Here is a 15,139-nt window from a genome sequence, read left to right on the forward strand (position 1 = left end):
TCTGGGGTGGGCAGAGACACTGCTGGTGTTAATGGGCGTTGTCCCTGAGCCACTGAGCTGGACGACCTACAATGTCTTTGGGAGTGGTGGTGTCAGGTAATGGCTGGGAGGGCTTCTTTTTGACTAATTAACAACGCAAATATTCAATGAAAAATTTATAACAGCACAATGTTCCTGTGGGATGAATCAAATGTGACAGGCCCTTCAATCAGGTAATGGCTGAAGGAGGCTGACCCAAAATGACCAATGGCTGAAGGGAGGTGATCCAAAGTATTTTTCTCGTTCAGCTGGTGTTGTTGACATAAGCTGTGACATACGGGTAGAGCTGTCTGTAGAAATACCTAAAAAGAAATAAAACGATGAATGCAGCATCAACCTTATTTTAGAAACGGAGTCAAAATACACAGTAATGGATGCTCTGACATGCTTTATTGGCACAAATAGCAGAGTTTCCAGCTGTCTTTAGCATCCAGTCAAAGTCTGCAGGACATCCTCCCTGACTGTTCCACTGCCGCAGAATGTTGACCTATGTAGACAAAAATAGGTATTTAGACAATGGTAAAGTATATTTCTCTTTCACTAATGTCTCTGAATGATACTCAGCACTGTCAAGTATTAGCACCAGTAATGAAAGAGATTCCCTTGATCATCGTGTGATCAAAGGAGCAAGAAGCATTTAGAAGTTGACAAGACAAACACAGGGACATGGTGGAAGTAGCGCTGGGTTATAGTTTCACATCTGTTTTGCCACAAATTACATTTGTTGTGCTCAGTGCCCGATTATTGCACTATGACTGCCTCGTGGGCATTATTTTCGACTTAACCAAAGCAGCTATAACGAGAATTCCTAAAATAAGAAGGCGTCCCATTACACGTATATACCACATACTTCTCTTATACAAGTGGCTACGTAGTGGAACGTCAGCTGCTGTGGTTAGATCCATACATCTCGACGATACCTATGAGACCAACGTGACTGGCACCGTCTAGAAACAGTACCCCCAAAAGAGAGCATTTCTGGCATGGCTTCTGAATAGAGAGATTGGCAAACTCCACTTCCTTTATATCTCGTTTTAGAATTAAGGGTGTTACTACTTGGATCTGTCACTTTAGAATATTGTTATTTAATGAGTATTATGCTCAGTCCATAGGTACACACATATCGCGTGAATGAAGACTTAATGCAGTTCGCCATTCTGCTGAGGAACTCCGCATCTGTAGACGTCCCATTTTCAGTCCACGTATCGTGTGTTTCCCATCTTCCGTCTCAATATGTTTTTTCCAAATCTAAATTATGGTGACTTAATAATTTTAGTAACTGGATTTTAGAAACGTTGCTGCTTTCTCCTCGATTGTAATCTCTCCTCATTATATAGGGTCTTCACTACCTTCTGAGACGCACCAGTCAGTTGGCTTGTGTTATTAGATTTTATGGCATTCTATGTTGCATCTGTTTTAGGTAGCCAGACTTGGAATATACCATTTTTCTGTTATAATGGAAAATGAAAATATTTACCCTGCAATTCCATAAGATGTCCTTCATGCAGTGGCAAAGATAGGAAGTGGAGTCATGGGGTGTGGAATCACGAGACACGGTGTCTGATAGTACACTTACACATCTTTTTTTTTTTTTTTAAATGCTGACCTAAAGAATTTGTAACAAAGACAAATGTGCTGGGAAAGGTGTTCTGGTTTACTTAATTAGTCACTCATATTTAAAAATAACTTGTGTGTTAAGGCACCTGCTGCAGAGATCTTAGGTCTGATTCACTAAAGTAAACTTACAAACTTACACTTTTGTGTAAATGAATGATTGTTTGCTACGAAAGTATTTTAAAAGTAGTAGCTTCACACCTGTGGAGTATCCGCACATAAAAGGATAGGACATTCCTATCTTGTGCTGTGCAGAGACTATGTAGTTGCAAAGATAATGCTCATAAAATACCTTCATGAATAGCAAACGATCAAAAACGTACACAAAGATGTACGTTTACGTCTCTGAATCAGGCCTTCAGTATACCCACCAATTTCCAGGGCATAATAAGAATGAGGTCTCTCTAGTGTGTAATGCAATTTGTTAGACCTGGCATCCTCGGCGTGGTTTCTCCATGACTTTTTGCCTTCTGACTTTGTTTTTGCTGACTTCGTTTTTGCTGACCTTAGGATTCTGCACACTTTACCACTGCTAATCAGTGCTAAAGTGCTTGTGCTCATTCCTTAAAATGTTGTAAGATTAGTATTTACCCATTTGGCATATTTAATGTACTTATAAGTCCCTAGTAAAGTGCACTCCATGTTCCCAAGACCTGTAAATTAAATATTACTAGTGGGCCTGCAGCACTAATTGTGCTATCCACTTGAGTAGCTCCTTAAACATGTCTCAGGCCTGCCCTTGCAGAGCGTGTGTGTGCAATTTTGACCTGTCATTTTGACATAGCAAAGTAAACCTTTTGCCAGGCCCAAATCTTCCTTTTTAATACATATAGCTCACCCCTAAGATAGGCATTAGAAAGCACCAAGGGCAGTGTGAAGTGTATTTAAAAAGTCAGACATGTACTTTTAGGTTTTACATGTCCTGGTGGTGAAAAATTTGTAAATTCGTCTTTCACCACTGCAAGGCCTATCTCTCCCATAGGTTAACATTGAGATTACCTTATTACATCTTATAAGTGTAATTCACAATCGGGAAGAGATAGCCTTTTCGAGTTTGGTGTTCTTGGAATCACAATTTAAAATCCTAACTTATGGTGAAGTCAGAATTTAAATTGCAATTCTGAAAGTGCCACTTTTTGAAAGTCTGCATTTTCCTACTTTAGGCATTTGGGGCCATATGTACGAACACATTTTCCCATAGACACAAAATGGGTAAAACCCTTTGCTACATCTGGCCCTTGGTGCGTACAGCCTGCCTTTGATCACATGTCTGGGGTGGGGTGATAGCTGGGCTTTGAGTATTCCTCCTAGGCAGCCACACACAATGGAAGTTTAGATGTGACCTGATAGGCATTGATGGGCCATCCTGGCCAGGATGGGAAAGAGGCACTCGGCACAATCTCACTTACACCTGCATAGGCTCTGTTGTTTCCACACACAAAGGTCTTTATAGCCCCCTGTCGTGAGTCTGGAGCCAGGACAGAAAGGGCAGAGACTCTGTGCACTTCACAGACATCTTTTTGAAGTTGGCCTAACTGCGTATAAGTGCTGGACCTCTGACACTAACACTTCAGTATACTTCTAGACCTGTGGATATTCTTCCAAGAATAAGGTTTGAGGTGATGCTGAAGCCTGCCTCTCTGCTAGACTGCTGTTTGCTAGCCTACTGATTTGCTGTGCTGACCTGTGCCTGCTGCAGTCTTGCCTGGAAGTGAGGAGGACTGGACCTTTATTTTTCCAAACCAGAACCCAGAGTGACTCCAAGGGCTAGCTCACTGGCCTCCTGATCTGAAGTTTCAGGGACATAACAGGCTTCTTACCACCCTGTTCCGGCACCTGGACTCTGCCATCTGTAAGTCTGTCCGCCAGATGGTGCCATCCCAGACCTAGACCCTTGGAAGTGGGCCTAAGGTGCTTGCTCCAGGAGAGCCGACACATCCTCTGCTGCAGGAGCTCCGCTTGTGCGTGGAGAAAATTGGTGCATTACCTCTATTGTGTGGGTTACACCCAGGGCACAACAGAATCGCATCACCGCTGTACCTTCCATCTGGAAACCAAAGGCTCACCACTGTGGCATTTTTCTTTGTGCAAGAGCAGACAGTGATTTGTGCGATGAGGCTGGCTAGGGGGCCCCGGCATCCCGTCTCCATCATAATTTACATGCCGGTGCAACCACCATGTAAACGTCGGAGGACAGAGGGGTCATAATCCCCAGGGCAGGCAGATTGAGACCGCTGGCACCAGAAGGCCGTTGGCCGGTGGTATCATGGCGGCGGTCCAGCCGTGGCGCATTTGCCACTGTCATAATGTTGCGGTTGGACTAACGACCGCCAGCCTTGTAATGAGGGCCTGAGGGTGAGTAAATGAGTGTAACTAAGTAAGCAGTGTAAGCAAGCATAAGTGTGAATGTGTTATGCTTAGAAGTCTGATGTTCGACCTGGCATGGTTCTTGGCTTATAGAAGCACCATTATTAAAATGCTGTGACTGGCGTACCGGACATGGACAGCAGTATTAGCAAAATTCTGGCACTGGTATATTATATGTAATGCTTTGGCAAAAGGGGCACCCATAGCAAAATGCTAGCCCTATCATTGGAAGTACTTTTTGACATATGGGGCACACATAGGATATTTTAAAAACATTATTGTGTCAACTCATTAGGACTGTCAGATTTCAATAGCTTGGCACACCATGAAATGTCTTGAAATGCACTACTAGAGCCCATTGTTTTCACAATTCTACCCGGGGAGAGAAACTTGCACCCTCCAATCACCACTAGAAGACATCAGGCTCACTTTGCTTGCTTACTATATTTCTGGAAACTGTTCCCTTATATTATATCTGCGCCTTTACATAGATGATATCCGAAAATAGACATTTGTTTGTGTTATATTAATCATGCAACTGTTATGGAACTTCGCTAGTGTTAATTATTGAGATGTCATTGGGATTAAGGTCATGTGACATCACTGCCTAGGAAGATTTAAAGTCAAAGGTCATATGAGGTCACTTCCTGTGACATCATTAAGGTCAAAGGGTGTATGATGTCACTTCTGCTACCCCTAGGATTTTGGTGAATTGATGTCCATGGCTCACACCCCAGTCAACCAACAACCCCATTTCTCTCATAATTGCTAGAGAAATCTGTGTGTAGTTAGCCTGGCTAATTCTAGAAATGATGTATTTTCTAACAGTTACTTTTTGCCTGACAAATTAAAAATCAGAAGTAGTATGTGAGCTTCGAAAATAAGAAATCAATGGAATCTCAATATTTCATAAGCTACAAACATTGACTTAAATCATGGCCATCATTGATGAAATGATGAAGAACTCTTTGGATAGCCATTTTGCTTGATCTTTACAATTTGGATATAACAGTATAAGTTACCCTAATGAGGTCTCTGCAAGAACTGCTGAACAGCCCCTTTACATTTCACTTAGTCAGTCCTCCTCCCTAAGATACAAATGCCTTAGGCTTAGTAAGGGCTCCTGATTAGCCGTGGGTGATAAATTCTTCTGTGCCAGAGTAGTTGGCAGAATTTTGGCCACTGTAACGCAGAGTTTTGACCAAATTCTGCTAACCGCCATGTGGCAGTTTTTTCCCCACACACAGCTTGCTAACAGTAAACTGGCGAGCGCGAGCAAGAATTGGCATCCTGTAGCGTGAATAGAATATCTACTCGAGTGGCAGCAACATCAACTCGAGCAGCAGGGCCTCGCCTTCTGCTGTGCCATGTGGTGCCATTCGCACTGATTATTCAGTGCAGAATGAGCTCCCGGCACTAAAAGTCAGCACGAGCAGCACAACATTCACGAACTCTGTGGAATCTTGGGTAGTTTTCGGAATTCGGTGGAGTGAATCTCCGCGAGTTCCACCTGCCCCTTCTCCTAATGTGTATACTCCTGCACTGCAACCACTTTGGGGCCTGTATTACCCCTCTGATCTGAGTCAGATCAAGACCAATGAATGCAGGACTGAAGAACCATTGGCAGATTGTTTATGGCCTGTCGTTGAAACATAGTGACAATAGCCCAAGGCTGCCACACTTAAAATACAAAAGGCATATATTTACAGTTAGTTCCTTTGTTTATGAATAATTTCAAACCATTCGAAGCACAGCTTTACATTCACTTTTTTTTTTTTTTAAAGATACAAGATTAAGGAAGGACCAAACCTAGATCTGTTTATACTGGTGTTCAGTATTATGGTTCATGTTAATAGTAGATTTACCAGAGACGAACTTCACGTGCTATAAAGTCCTGTTAAGGATGCATGGGGACAATTCCCAAACCACATTCATGAAATAAAAGGCTGACACTGTCAGCATGAAAATACATACATTCTGCCGTCTCTTCCATTCTGGATCACCGCCGCTTGTGCACCTAGTTTCGGAAAGGTAGGATTCAGGATGTTGTTGTTCCAGAGAAATTTGACCGTGTAGAGAGTTCCGACATCAATTTCTACGTCAATAAATGCTGAATAGGTAGTTCCCGTCTTCATTGTACCCCTTGAAAAAGAAAGATGCATGGTTGATGGTCAGGCAGCGCACATTTTGCCTAGTACATCTTGGGGTGTTGCATTGTTTATTGTGAAAGTACGATACAGTAAAATAATGTACTACATTGTGAATTCATGTAATTGCCTATTTGATCACCACCTTGTGAGATATATGATAAAAAAAACATATGGCACAACAAACACTCTACAGCTGATCTAGCACAATTATTGAAATGCCCAACTTTAAATGATTGTCCGTTTTCTCTGCACAGTCCCAAAGCTACAAAGTAAAAGTTCTTCCCTCGTGGAAAGCTTCTTAATATGAAGCTGGTCATATGATCATCATTTTGCTCTTTCATTTAGCGATGCTGCCAATTTTAAAATTCGAAACGCATCTATGGGATGCCCAAGGAACGCTCCAAAATCAAAGCACTTTGAGGCCTTGTCAGTGATGTGAATTGCCATACAAATGCTACAGTACAATACGACATATAAAACTGTGCATGGGGATGTTACACAATTCTTAAAGGACACCAATAATATGTATTTGTGTTAAAAAAACTCTCTGACAGCTGCAAGAAAACTGACCAATAATTCCCACCATCAATGATAGAGTACTGAAAGTCAGTTCTCTCTGGATAATGAGAGTCTCAGCATTTGCTACGATTCAGAAGAGAATCAAATGCTGTGTTTTAAAAAAAAAAACTGTCATCTAATCAAATGTTTGCTCATTCCCCCGGAATGCTAGCAGGTAGCGTGGACTTGAAATTATCTTAACTTTTCCACTGGCATTGTTTATACTGTATGTATTCCTCTTACCCTCCAAGCTTCCTCCCTTTTTTATTTTACTTCTTACCACAAACAATCTTAGCTATTTAGAAGAACTCGTCATCAATCCTTCTGAAGTACATTAAAAGGTACATCGAAGAAGGACATTGAGAGAAGTCTTTGAGCTGCCCCTTCAGTTAATGGTTGTTAAGTGTTATTTCATGGTTTGCCAGTGCCTGAGAGGATTGTTCATCAAGACCATGGCACTTCGTGGGTGGGACTTTGGCCCATTTGTAACCCCATTAGATCTCGCAAATGCGGCTCAAATAGTAATTTTTTACTAGAACATGTGTGCTCTCGGATTTAGAGCCAGATGTAGGTACGTGACAAATTGCGACTTGCAATTTGCGAGTCAGAGCGACTCTCAAATTGCAACTCGCAATTCGCGATGCAGAAAGGTGTCTCAGACACCTTCTGCGACTCGCTATGGGGTCGCAAAGACCCACCTCATAAATATTTATGAGGTGGGTCGCAGTTTGCGACCCCATAGCGAGTCCAGGCACTCACAGGGATGGTGGCCTGCTGGAGACAGCAGACCACCATGTCCGTGACTGCTTTTTAATAAAGGAGTTTTTTTTTACTCTTTGCAGCCTGTTTTCCTTAAAGGAAAACGAGCTGCAAATAGAAAAAATACCGAAACCTTTTTGTTTCGTTTTTTTTCAGAGCAGGCAGTGGTCCATAGGACCACTGCCTGCTCTGAAAAAAATTTTTTGTGAGCATTCACAAAGGGGAAGGGGTCCCATGGGGACCCCTTCCTGTTTGCGAATGAGTTACCATCCACTTCAAGTGGATGGTAACTGCGAGTTGATTTGCGACCGCTTTCGCGGTCACAACTCAACTCTACATCGTGATGCGGGCGCAAATAGGAAGGGAACACCCCTTCCTATTTGCGAGTCTGAAACACATTTTGTGAGTTGGTGCCGACTCGCAAAATGTGTTTCTGCATCGCGTGAGGCCTTTTGCACCTCGCAAACGGCGTTTTTCGCCATTTGCGAGGCGCAAAAGGGTACCTACATCTGGCCCTTATTTACGTTGCTGATACAGCAACATTATAATTGCTTTTCTGATTAGGAACAGGATTGCTGCCTGGTTGCCTTAGCCTGTTGTATGCTGTGATATTCCCTAATAATCTTTCACGATAATGTATTTGACTTTCCTTTCATGATAACATGTTGTAAGTAGTGTTTATGTTTTTATGGTCACGAACTGTAGACGTGCATGCACATACTTTCTTAACTATACAACGACAATACTGTCCCCTTCTCAAAAGTAGGTACGATGCCATATTCTGCGACGTGTGTCTGTTAAGATCACAACTTACAATGCAAACCTAGTCTTCTGGCTCCACATGGACACCCGTGAGTGCCCTCTACTGGGTTGCTCGGATGACTATTAGAAGAGTGTCTCCCTCACAATGGACAGGAAGCAAGCGGATATCACAGCGGCGGTTTTTTCTAGTCCCTCTCTTGTGGCACCAGCCCAAAAACCTCTGCGTGTACTTTTGTGAAGTGGTATCCCTTCACTGGCATAGCACCAGGTGCGATCCTAGTAGAGATGACCAACAATCCTCTGCAAAGGTCGGGATTGTAGCCTGAACAGCTAGCAAGAAAACGGGGCATTTCGGGCCTGCCTGCTCAAAATACATGAACAATGCTTTACACGCACGTGCACACACAGAAAAAACACACTCATGCCTCCTTAATTGATATGGTGTCCTTGAATGAAATAAGGGTTCCAAAGACAATGAGGATCAAGGTGTCTGAAATTCTCCACAAGCCAAAAAGAATCACCTCTTCTAGAAAACTTTCTGGAAGACTTGGGGCACAGTCCAGAACATTGTGACCCTTAAAATGGGACAGGACCCTTAAAAGAGAAACTCCAGTGTGGGATAGCGACATGCTTTGAAAGGTGGAAAACCTACAGGGACTGCTGGCAGAGGGAATCCCGCAGAAAGCCATATCTCTCATATGCCGTAAAAGTATGCTCAATACCCCGGACCCTAGGGTGGATCCCAGGGCGAAATGGGAGTGAAGAGGGGGAGTGGGACGAAGCGACTGCCACACCACAGGAGGCGGCCACACTTGCGCACTTAGATTTGTGCAGTTAAACATTTTGCACAGAGTTTATCTAACTTCATTGCTTCTAGCCAGGATCGGCTGCGCTCTGGACGATAGTTGCCTATTTAACTGAAAGTGGATGGGAACTCTCCTGCATGTGACGTGGGGCTGTCCAGTTTTGGAGCAATTCTGGCTAGCTGTAGAACGTTGGCTTAAAGATATGTCTGACTTCCAGGCAACCCTCTCAGGAAAAATGGCCATCCTTGATATATTTAGGGAGAGGTAGCCATGTGGCACTACACATGGTTGCCGGGAGAAACGTGATTCAGTGAAGGGGCACACCCACCACACTGGTCTTAGAAGAATGGAAAGTGGACCTGGACTGGTGTTCTAGGTTAAAAAGCACGTTTATATAACTAGAAGATATTTGAAAAATTGAAACAAATCTGGCAACCCTGGAATGCCATGCAGGACAGGCATTGAATCTGTGGGACCCAGGGATGTGGCTAATCAGAGGCAGTGAGGGACATTTGCTACACAGGGGTAATCGCTAAATGCTGTATACAAGTTGGGGCACATATGCTACTGGCTTGCTGTAATACAAAGAGAAGATGTGTGTGCTTTGTTCCTGAGTTGGAAATCTTCAATAAAAAGATTAAAATTAAAAAAATAGTTGGACTGCGATCGATACTGTCACCTGGGTAAAAATGATATATGAGACCAAAGCAGGATAATACATAGATCAATAGCATGACTTATATATTTAAATGCAAATGTCTAGAGGGTGGATCCTTGAGGCAGCCCACACAGAAACTTCGGAAGGGTACATTTGAAGCTTCCTAGTCCCACAGCCTAAGCCTTACATGCAAGGATGGAAGGAATCAACATTAACACAGTCTGGAGACACCCATGACCTCTGAAAACCATAAGCAATTCAGGTCGTGGAAGGTGACTGAAAACGAGGACATTCCATAACGATCAGAGGCCCAAAAACTTGCCCTCTGAACCACACATCGCTCAGTGAATTGAGTGCTACCACTAACACAGATACACCTGGAGATTAGGTAGCCCAAAGGCTGCACTGTCTGAAAAGAATGGAAGGACACAGGGCCATACAGGAGATCTGAAATTATGATTCTTCTTTGCAAGTATGCCATTAGTAAGTGAGACACTGTTAATTAAGGAGTACACAATTGACGCAATGGCATTTAAAATGTAGGCAGTGCAGATGTCGAACAGTGTCTCCACACCTGTAGAACAAATAAGGTGCCACTGACATTTTATTCTTGAATCATTATGGTGTCCATGGAGTTATTAGCTCTTCTGGAATATTGTGGAAATCCTAGACACTATGGTTCTCTTGTATAATATGGCCCAGTTTGGCACATTCTGTAGATCCTAGTGTTATTTCACCGTTTTCTGCAAAATGATGGGCATTGCGCCTTACTTAGAAGCCATACGTGGTGGCTAAAGGGCATCTTTGCATTAAATGAGCATTATTGACATCTGGTTACAATCACTGTCATATGATGGAAAATCTTGGCATGTGATTGTAATACACTGGCATATGAGGCAGATTCTGTCCATGATGCACACCAAGTCACAGAGTTTATACAAGTTCAAACAGATCTGTCCCTTAATATAATCTCAGGTATCACGTAGCAGCCCAGTTGATACTGTCTAGCTATAAATGTATATAATAAGCAACATTCAAATGAACCACAAAATACCAGCCTGTCAGAAAGTGAACCCTGGCACCAAGAAAATATAATCAGACATAAGTATTACCCAAATAAATATGAATTAGTAATGAATTATCAGGTGTAATTATGTTTTGGAAATGCATTAATTTTATATCAAACTTTGGCTAATCATGTAAAAAAAAGGCATTTTGCTATCAAATACCAATTTTACTCAAACATGTCAAACTATAGCTTGGCCTTTTCTGAACAAATTCACACTTTGCTCTAAAATCCCTGCTTTTAATTTTGAGTAAATACATTAGTATTGTTGCAAGCTATCAGGGTGTCAGTTTCATAAACTACTCAATTGACCTCTGTGCCGCATGGGTGAATGCTGACTTCCATGTTCAAGTGACACCACTGCATGCCAGTATTGACCACCAGATGCCAGGCTTGGCCACGAAATGTACTACTAGTAGCAAATGCTAGAGGTTCTTATTGTTCTTATTGTATGTCAGCAATGCCTACCAGATGTCAGGGAGCCTTACCTTATGTCATGGCTTGTACATGCCAAGGGCAATGGAAGGAGGGAACACCATGTTTTTCTCAGTCTCAGAACTGTATGTGCACAATAGATTTGGTGGCCAAGGACATGTGCAAGGTGCATCATCTGGTTCCCTCACAAAGAATGAGGGATTAGCACTGTTTGGTCTTAGTTCACCATTCCACCTTGATTGCTCTGTGGAAAGGAAGTGAGTGACTCTTTATTTATATAGGGCAGCATAACGGTGGTGGTGGATGCAGTTGGGGCTCACATTTCTCACTGATGTGGGTGGTACTCTTCAGTGTCACAGAGAATTGGGCTCTCATAATTTTCAGATAGGGGTTCCACGCTTCCATGACACATTTGGTCACTATCATTAGCATATAATGAGCATCCCCGGCATGTGATTGTAATACATTGCAACAAGGTGTTGATCGGAGACACCAGTGACTCTCAGGAGGGAGCCGCACAGCTGGGTGGGCCAAGGTTTCTGGTGCACTGAATGGAGGAGAGCCACAGGGATGCAGCAGAAACGCCAAGTATCAAGTACGTGCCGCTGGTAGGCTCACAGAACTGCCAGTGTGTGTAGAATGTTACTAAGCAACTGGAGAGAACACTGTGGTTTACAGACTTTAGGCGCCAGAGCCGAGTGAGTCGTGTATTGGGGTGCAATGCACAAGGCTGCTTAGCAATGCTCGTAGCAGAGAGATCCTGAGTGCAGGACAGCTCTAAAAGCTGCAGGTCTCTCTCCATACTACCTGCAGACAGTTACACTTACTCTTTGTGGAATAAGAAAGTGCTCACTCTTGTGTTTCGATGATCCCAGGTTGGGCACTTCTGCTCTTGGAAATCCTCCATCATTTGAAAGTCCCTGTAGGAGCAGCATTATCAGGTGGCCTTGGGCTCTGGGCCAACTGAGCGCTGGTCTCCACGTGCCACCCAGTCTCCTCCCCTCCTCTTTGTGTTGTAGCAGCAGGAAGTAATTCCCCAGGTCCTGTAGTACATTCCTTCAGAGGGGACAGGCCCTCGGACAGCAGCCTACGCAAAGGCGTAGAGAGAGCTTCCAAGTGGGAAGGGGAACTCTGAATTGGCTGAAATGTCCATCTTACATTAAACATGTGGCAGGTGGGTCCAAGTCAAACGGCTGCTCGGATTTAAAATTGCCCGCTCATTTTTCTATGGAAGCAAGCATTCTGACATGCATCTTCCTGTAGGTACTGCACAGAGGTGCGCAGGTCCATGAGAATCACCGCCACAGGTGCACAGTACCGATGGGTTTCTTGGGGACTGCAAAAGAATGTGAAGTTCCATGACTGAAAAAGACAATCAAAGCAGCTAACGATAGACTGGGAATTTAAGAGGGATGTTCGAAATTGCAAAAAGTCTTCGGGGTCGCAATTTCTTTTTTTTTAATTCTGTGCACTGCTAGGCTTGTGAAGTTTAGAAAATAAAGAAAGAAAGGGATAGCTTCGGCAACCTTTTGTCAGAGTAGGAACTGTTCCTGCCGCTTCAAAGGTCCACACATGGCAACGAGGGAACTGTTGCTGCCAGGAGCTCTGAGCACCCTTCTCCAAGCCAAAGTCCAGGCAAAGTCCCCCAGCCCCATGTTTTGTCTTTATTTATCTTCAGTTACCTTGCATGCATCTATGTTGTTATGTCTTGTAGTTCTGCATTATGTGGTTTTATTTTTGTGCTGTAGAAGGGGAGTAGTGCAATGGCCAGGTATTGATTTGGGTATTCTAGTGCTATCTTATGATCCAACCAGACTCTAGCTATGCCATATAGAACGTTGACAGTGCTGATCATGGACTAATTTGAGGTTGGCAGTTCTAGAGTAACTGCCAACCTCGACTCGGTTGTTTTGGTCGTTCTTACTTATGTCTTCATTTCTTCACAACTGCTCTGGATTTGGAGTACTTTAATGACAGTTGGGACGGATGGAGCAAAATGCTACAAATATAAATGTAAAAGAATGGTAAAGGCATAGAAATATGTCCCTGAACGAAGAACCCTGGAGCAAAATTATGAACAGAGTTCAAACAGGTATGAGACAGACTCAAGCAAGTTCCATATGCATAAGAGAAACAACTGAGCTGTATGTAGACTAAGGCCCTCATTATGACTGATCCCGATTCCCCCTCCCCACCATCCCCACCCACAACTAGCGCCATGAGGGTCTCCTAAGAAAATTATTTATTACTTTGGGAATTTGCAATTCCAGATCCGAGTCCCAAAGTCGATTCATCCAGAGACTCCAGCTGCTTTCAACAGATAGAACTCCAGGAGGCACCGCACAGGTCCACAGTGTTTCATATTGCAATGGGGCCAATAACTGCCATTACTGGCCCCCTTTAGCATTAAGAGGCCAGTTATAATGGCAATGTATGATACTAGAGAAATGTTGTTAAAGCATCCAGAGGAGGGGAGACTACTTCGTCCCTACAGTTCACATACGTCCCTGATCTCTAATTGTATTCCTTATAGCCTGCAGAGGATCCTTCTCCTGCACATATTCCAAGTATATATCAGTGGTCCTCTTACCACCTCTGAGAAGAATTCTGTTCAATCAATCAATCAATAATTTATAAAGCGCGCTATGTACCCGTTAGGGTTTTGAGGCGCTAAGGGGGGGAATGGGGGGGGGGGGTCGGTGGTGCTGCTATCGTTCGAAGAGCCATGTCTTGAGGAGTCTCCTGAAGGTGAGGAGGTCCTGGGTCTGGCGTAGTGAGGTAGGGAGTGCGTTCCAGGTCTTGGCGGCGAGGTAGGAGAAGGATCTGCCGCCAGAGGTCTTGCGCTGGATTTGGGGGACGATGGCGAGGGCAAGGTTGGCAGAGCGTAGTTGACGTGAGGGAACGTAGAAGTTGAGTCTGGTGTTCAGGTAGGTGGGTCCGGTGTTGTGTAGAGCCTTGTGTGCGTGGGTGAGGAGTTTAAAGGTGATCCTCTTGTCCACGGGGAGCCAGTGGAGGTCCCTCAGGTGAGGGGAGATGTGACATCGGCGGGGTATGTCGAGGATCAGGCGGGCGGATGCGTTGGAGTCGTTTGATGTCTTTTGTTGGGATGCCTGTGTAGAGTGCGTTGCCGTAGTCGAGTCTGCTACTGACGAGGGCTTGGGTTACCGTCTTTCTGGTTCCTGTTGGAATCCACTTGAAGATCCTGCGGAGCATGCAGAGGGTGTTAAAACAGGAGGATGAGACTGCGTTGACCTGTTTGGACATGGTGAGGGCGGAGTCGAGGATGAAGCCGAGATTTCGTGCGTGGTTGGCTGGGGTGGGAGGAGGGCCTAGGGCGGAGGGCCACCACGAGTCGTTCCAGGCCGAGGGGGTGCGTCCGAGGATGAGGACTTCCGTCTTGTCGGAGTTAAGTTTTAGGCGGCTGTTGCTCATCCATTCGGCGATGGATTTCAGTCCCTCGTGAAGGTTGGCTTTGGCGTTGAGAGGATCTTTGGTCAGGGAGAGGACGAGCTGGGTGTCGTCGGCGTAGGAGATGATGCTGAGGTTGTGCTGGCGGGCCAGTTGTGCGAGGGGGGCCATGTAGACGTTGAATAGCGTTGGGCTTAGTGAGGAGCCTTGGGGGATGCCGCAGATGAGGTTGGTGGCTTTGGAGTGGAAAGGTGAGAGTCGGACCCTCTGGGTTCTGTCGGAGAGAAAGGAGGAGATCCAGTTGAGGGCTTTGTCTTGGATGCCGGCTTCGTGTAGACAGGTTAGTAGGGTGCAGTGGCAGACTGTATCGAAGGCGGCTGATAGGTCTAAGAGGATCAGGGCTGAGGTTTCGCCGTTGTCCATTTGTAGTCTGATGTCATCTGTGGCGGCGAGGAGTGCAGTCTCTGTGCTGTGGTTTCGTCTGAACCCGGATTGGGAGGGGTCTAGGATGGAGTTG

General features: G+C 44.5%; 1 protein-coding gene across 1 annotated transcript in view; it reads right to left on the minus strand.

Moving 5' to 3' along the window:
• Positions 1-412: 412 nt before the first annotated feature.
• Positions 413-15,139, minus strand: part of LOC138300223 (pancreatic triacylglycerol lipase-like) — a 212,048-nt gene continuing 197,321 nt past the window's right edge. The window contains exons 12-13 of the mRNA XM_069239267.1: positions 5,995-6,162; positions 413-526 (exon numbers count right to left, since the gene is read on the minus strand). Of these exons, the coding sequence (XP_069095368.1) occupies positions 463-526; positions 5,995-6,162 (232 nt within the window). The 3' untranslated portion in view covers positions 413-462. The remainder of the gene's footprint in view (positions 527-5,994; positions 6,163-15,139) is intronic.

The sequence above is a fragment of the Pleurodeles waltl genome, chromosome 6 (assembly GCF_031143425.1).
Source record: "Pleurodeles waltl isolate 20211129_DDA chromosome 6, aPleWal1.hap1.20221129, whole genome shotgun sequence".
Taxonomy (NCBI): domain Eukaryota; kingdom Metazoa; phylum Chordata; class Amphibia; order Caudata; family Salamandridae; genus Pleurodeles; species Pleurodeles waltl.